Source organism: Centruroides sculpturatus, unplaced genomic scaffold (genome assembly GCF_000671375.1).
Source record: "Centruroides sculpturatus isolate CEXI.00-Female unplaced genomic scaffold, Cexi_2.0 scaffold502, whole genome shotgun sequence".
NCBI lineage: Eukaryota > Metazoa > Arthropoda > Arachnida > Scorpiones > Buthidae > Centruroides > Centruroides sculpturatus.
The window spans coordinates 135,799-142,000 of NW_019384630.1; the positions used below are offsets into that span (position 1 = coordinate 135,799).

The window sequence follows — 6,202 nt, forward strand, 5'->3', positions numbered from 1 at the left end:
AAAAAAAAATCTACTTTATATATATATTCAATTTTCGTATTAATATAAACAAAATGAAATTTCCAAATCCATTATAAACTCCCTATTCATGCAATCGATGTGCTGAAGCGACGAGAGATGCTGAAGCCATTACTTTAACTTCAAGAATTCGACACCCATAATCGGAATACTGAGATCTGATCCTCTTGTTGTTTGATAATTCACGTTTTGTTCTATTGTATCTTTCCTAATTGCATATCTACCGAAGACTTTTATACTAAATATAACATTTTCCAACTTTTAAAATGGAGTAATCATAGATAATAAAATATTCGAAAATAAATTCCTGCAGTTTCTAATAAAAAAAAAAAATAATAATAATAATAAACTAGAAAGAAATTCTTTAATAATTTACCTTTTATATTTTTATAAAAACTTTAAAATATAAATTTAATTACATGAAGAATTGCAGCTTGGTTCAAAAGTCAGGTAATTGTGCACGTTTTAAATACACTTGTGGATAAAAATCGCTTGTTTTTCTTTTATAGAATTGATATAAACACTATTTTAGAAATATAATTAAGTATTTAAGTACTTAAGTAAAGCAATAATTTAATATTTTCAATGGTTAACTGACTTTTGATTCACTGTGTATATTTAAACACTAATCAGTTTGACAGTATATATATTTTTTTAAATTTTTTAATAAAATTATTTATAAAATTTGATATACTATATACTGTAGAATATTAAATATTAATTAAATTAATTTATAATATTTCTGTATAAAATCTTACTTTGTTCCATGAATAGATCTTGTTTGGTAACATTTTCGAATATAGTTTCGGCTTCTTTAAGAATTTTAGAGCACAAATAATTAAAAAGAAAATTCGAGCTTCTCTGGTTATAATCTTGAATAAATCGACGAGTTTGGCATTGACACTAAATGAAATAAATAAATGAATTTATCAGAAATGTAACTATGCAGATTAAAATACGGAACTTAATTATACTTACAATTTCGCTTAATTGTAGGTAAATGACTTCGTGGGTCAACGAGTAACCAGAGTAATCTGGTGATGTCATTAAGGCCCAGCAATCGTCTTTAATGGCACATTGGCAGAAATCCGTTTCGCTGTTTCATAAAAGCATTCCACATTTTCAAATTTAATTTTATTAAAGATTTTCCTACTTTAATATTTACAATATCTTTAAATATTTAATTACAATTAATTATACATTCGGAATGAATTATATAATTTTATTTATTTGAAAGTAATTAGAATTATAGAATATACGCTACTCTCTAGTTTAAAATAGCTAAAAATAATTAGGTATTAAGTAATTAATTTTACTGATTAAAATGCTGTAAATCTCTACATTTGTACTTAACAAATTTGTGTCTAATTTATCTAATTAAATTTGTTTAATTGATATTTTAAATAGAAAAAAATGGCTGCCTAAACGAAGAAGAAATACATCTTTTACTTCCTATTTGCTAATAAATTGGATAATTCTGATTGCGATTAAAGAAGAAATTTCCTATACATTTTCCCCATTTTCCTTTTTTTTTATTCCTATAAAAATGATATTTCTTATAACTTAAAATGATTACAATTAAGTGATAAATAAATATTTAAAAGCTCTACAAAATATTGCTTTCCTAATATAGAATTTATTCGTAAAATTCGCATCAAAGTTACAATTATTTAAATAAAATAATGATTTATTTATATAATAATACTGCGCTAAATTATGCAAGGAACTTATAATTTATTTTATAATTTTGACAGGATATTAGCTTGCTGAAAAATTAAAATCCGCATAATGAATGTGTGTTATCCTTATCACACGCGTGTTATCCTTTGATCCGTTTTATTGCTCAAAAATCCATAAAATCTGCAAAAATGACAGCTTTAGACTAATCCTTTTTTTTTTATATTATGGAAAATAGAAGTTATTTAAGATCAATATTTGTACTTTAGTAGAAAAAAATATATTTATTTTAAATTGTTATAAAGTCTACTTTTGAAAGAGCATCTCCTAAAATTGAGGAGAATCTTTGGTCTTTGAGAAAATCCTGGGTTAGATTTTACAGCTAGAAATAATCGCTCTTCCGTTGAATCTCTTTGCTACAATATCTACACTGTATAAAGCTATTCGATAAAATCTTTTAAAACATAAAATATAGAAAATTTCGATAAAAATTCGAATTTTAAAGCGAACTTTACTGGTGAAGAACATCCATGATAAGAGGGGGGAAAAACATAAGAAAGACAGAAAATTCGTCTTTCATTTAATTAATTTTTAAAGAATAAAGTTTATAAATGGATAAAAATGTTATAAAATCATTGAATATTTAGAAATTTTAATAATTTCTAAAAATTGTTTTCTAAATAAAGAGAAAAATGCCCGTTTCCATCTTTATTTTCGTCGCCATTTTAAATAGATTCATATTTATTTATTTGTTTTTCTTTCTCTTCATACGTTTTTCTAGATGCTTTTATATTTTCTACGTAATTGGAGCTTAAAAAATGTTTTTAAAAAATCAATAATATATAAGTTATTTTGCATATATTAATTTAATTTAAATTTTTCATTAACGATTTATTATATAAAAATAAAACATACAAATCCCATGTCTGTAGATAATAATATACATTTAATTTTTTTTACAGTTGTATTCATTTTTATTTTAATTATTAAACTTGTTGGACCTTTTAAAAATATAATTTACTATTATATTCTACATTTTCTAATAAAATTATTTAAATTATAACTTTAAAGATTAGTAAAATTTACTATAAAAGTAAGGAGTTTTAACAGCAATTTTATAGCAAAGAAACTAGATTTTTTTTTAATTAATTTAATAATAAAATTAATAATTTTCATACTCTCTTCCAATGATTTCTGATATGCATTTATCTGATAGAGATTCATTAAAGTAGGTCTCATTGAAAACTTTTCTCTCTTGATTTTCGTTGGTTTTTCTACGTCGATAATCGAGAGACCATAGACCGTTCGTTAGTATGTTTCCAATGCCTAAAAATGGATCCAATGTTATTACAATAACCGTAAAAATAATATATATTTTTTTAATTTAAAATCTTGCCTTGATAATATACAGGTTGGGCATTCTTGATGTAAGGAATTCCACGATTTGCTATGGATTCTGCTTTACGTTGCAATTGAGAAATGATTGGAATTATATTTTGATATCCGTCTTTAACGGGTTGATTCAACAGAACTTGCAGTTGATCTGAAATTCAAATATTTATTTTTATATAGCGAATCTCTAACAACGACCACCTCCAAACAACGGCCAAGTTTTACGCACCCGTCAGTGGACGTTGTTTGCAGGTGTGATTGTATATTATTAAAATCTTATGCAATTTTTTATCATTTAAAGTCTTGAATTTTATTTATTTTTTTTAAATACTTTTCTTTAATTTCTTTTTAATCAGAAACTTTATTTAGCTTTGGCATTCCTTAAGAATTAAAAATTTGGCAAAAAGAATTTTTTATAATTATTCTAAATTGAACAAAACTCGATGTTTTTAAGGATTTTCTTCGTAATTAAATTTTTGTAGTTTACGAAAACAAACAGCACAGTTTGGTAACACTTCATCTATAATTTCAAGATCTTATTATACAGTAGTCCTCCTCCTTAATGCCATTGTAATTATCTCTGTTTGTCTTTCATCTCTCTTGAGAAGAACTTGCCTTAAGAACGGTCACGTGAATCCTCGGCTTTGACAGCAAATTTTTCTTTTTTTTTTTTTAAATATTACATAAAGCAATCTACCGAAACGGCTATTTACAATATTTACACTATTTTCGGATATATAAACTTAAAAAATTCGTAATAAATCCTACGATATTCGAGCGAAATGCATTGCTTTTAATAAAAAAAAATGGAGGTGTTAATTAAGTTTTTTTTGTTAATTACAAATACTTAAAGGGTTCCTTTTTCGATTAAATTTAAAATTTTTAGCCTACTGAAGTTAAAAATAGTATTGTTTTTTTTTTTTGCTTACCGTCGGCCATACGCACTCCTAAAACTCCATCCAAATTAATGTTTTCTATTTGATGATCCATGTATTCCAGGGCGCGATTGAGCGCTAGAATCGTCCTCAAGAGCAGTAAATTTTCGTAATTTACAGACTTGGCCATTGTCGAGTAGAAGAAGAAGAACAAAGACAACTTTCTCAGCATGATGAGAACCATTGCAATCAACAACGCATACCTTTTTTTTCCCCTTCTTTATACTCCGAATGACGTCGTCTATCATGTGATCAATTCCAACAAACAAGAAGAGAAAACTAGGATTTAAGAGGTTTAATTCGTAATTGAGTTTACTAGAATTTTACTTGTTATTTTTAGAATTTATTAAAGAATAATTTTGCATCTGATTAAATCAGTAGAATCAACTAAATGGGCGCTTAAATGGGATTAGTGGTAAAGAGGTTGACAGAACGGAGGACGTCCTGAAACTTTCCAGTTTAATCTCTTCAAAGGGTTTAACCTTAGCAATTTTTTTTTTTTTTTTTAGTATAGCAGCTATTAAAAATCCAAAAATGCCCCTAAGCGATTAATTAGTGATTTCTGTGCCAACAAGAGGAGAAAATTTTGTTATTGTAGTAGCGCGGCAGTGTTAAGGATCTATTACGGTTACCGATAATCCAATTAATCTTAATTAATTATAATTGAGTTGTTAGTGTATTAATTTACGCTCCACTGTGGATGTTTAGTTCGATTGTTAGACACAATCCTCCATTATTTCTAATAAACGTAACAATATTTTTACAATGGCGCCAGCAATTTAGCAGTTGTAGAAACAACATTTTATCCAATTTTCTAAATAATAATAATGAGAAATTATAGTTTGATCTTTATTAAACCATAAAATACTTTATTCTTGAATAGAATTTATTATTTTTTTATGTGACAGATAAGTTAAAAATAGCTATAAAACCAATTAATTTTCCCATTTTGGAGAAGATATTGAAAAACAGAGTATTTTGACAGTAATTTTTTTCTTTTATTTTGTTTCATTAAATAAAGAAAAAAAAAGAATAATAATTATAAATTTTTTTGGGTAAATTTTCATAGGACCAGTTATCGTAATAAGATAACTTGGAGTTATTCTTCCAATCTTTCAATTGCATTGACTATCTAATTTCAGGATGTGCTGCCCTTGACATGCAGGGATTCTTCCTCCCAATTTTACGCATTTTCCAGGTACAAGTTGAGTCTACGAAAAGATAAAACAATTTACTTTAATTACAATTAAACATTATATTTAAATAACGTAGAATAAAACGATTTAAAACTCGAATTAAAAATGGACAATTCCAAAAAGTTAATGATCCTAAACCTACGTTTATACACGAAGTAAGTAATTTTATCTTATTTATAATATAAATTTAAATGCCTCATTCTTTACAATTAAAGAATAAAAAGGTCTTTTATAGTTTTAAAAATTCGTTAAAGGTTTAAAATACGTACAAAACACTACTTAAATAACGATTATATCCAAGAAAAGTTTATTAAATAGCGAATTCTTACGACTTTTATTCTTAATTAGATGTCTAAATCTACCAGAATTATTTAAATTTAAGTCATAAATTTATTAATAAAATTAAATTTACATATTATTCTACTTACAGTCTGTATTTCAATGTGACAGTTGGGTTCTATTATTGGCGGTGGTGTAAGGTAACGTTCAAAGTCGAGTTTTCTTAATTCGTCTACGTTAATGTCTAATTTTCTTATAGATCCTGGACTCTGGCCCACTAACTTTTGAAAAATGGCCTAAATTCGTAAAGAAAATTTGATTAATTTCTACGCTTTTCATCTTCATAAAATTGAAACTTACCTTAGCTTTGTCATTAGGAGTCTTTGCGTATGTTTTATCCATGTCGTGTCGAATTGTATTAATAAAATTTTCATCTACAGATTCCTGGCAATTTAATAAACTCAGGGAGGAAAGAAATAGGAATGCTATTGAAAGACAAGTATCCATGGTTGTAGCTATCAAAAGAGAAAGGATACTTTGTATAGGTGAAGAGATTTGTTGATTTATGCTCATATAAACCTTACCTTTAATGGTCCACAGCTTGAAAGTATTGAAGTCTGTGAATTTCTTCAGTTTTATAGCGGTTAAGTCAATTAAACTTGTTTTTTTTCCTTCCGTTAATTGTCGAGTCTTTTCATCCCACGT

The 6,202-nt window shown here is 26.2% G+C and overlaps 1 protein-coding gene across 1 annotated transcript in view; it reads right to left on the reverse strand.

Annotated features, from left to right (window-relative positions):
* The window catches only part of LOC111625723 (UPF0764 protein C16orf89 homolog), a 7,861-nt gene extending 1,659 nt beyond the window's left edge, over window positions 1-6,202 (reverse strand). The window contains exons 1-8 of the mRNA XM_023368940.1: window positions 6,082-6,202; window positions 5,858-6,012; window positions 5,647-5,793; window positions 4,017-5,233; window positions 3,092-3,238; window positions 2,874-3,021; window positions 997-1,114; window positions 777-921 (exon numbers count right to left, since the gene is read on the reverse strand). Coding sequence (XP_023224708.1) covers window positions 777-921; window positions 997-1,114; window positions 2,874-3,021; window positions 3,092-3,238; window positions 4,017-4,206 — 748 coding nt within the window. The 5' untranslated portion in view covers window positions 4,207-5,233; window positions 5,647-5,793; window positions 5,858-6,012; window positions 6,082-6,202. The remainder of the gene's footprint in view (window positions 1-776; window positions 922-996; window positions 1,115-2,873; window positions 3,022-3,091; window positions 3,239-4,016; window positions 5,234-5,646; window positions 5,794-5,857; window positions 6,013-6,081) is intronic.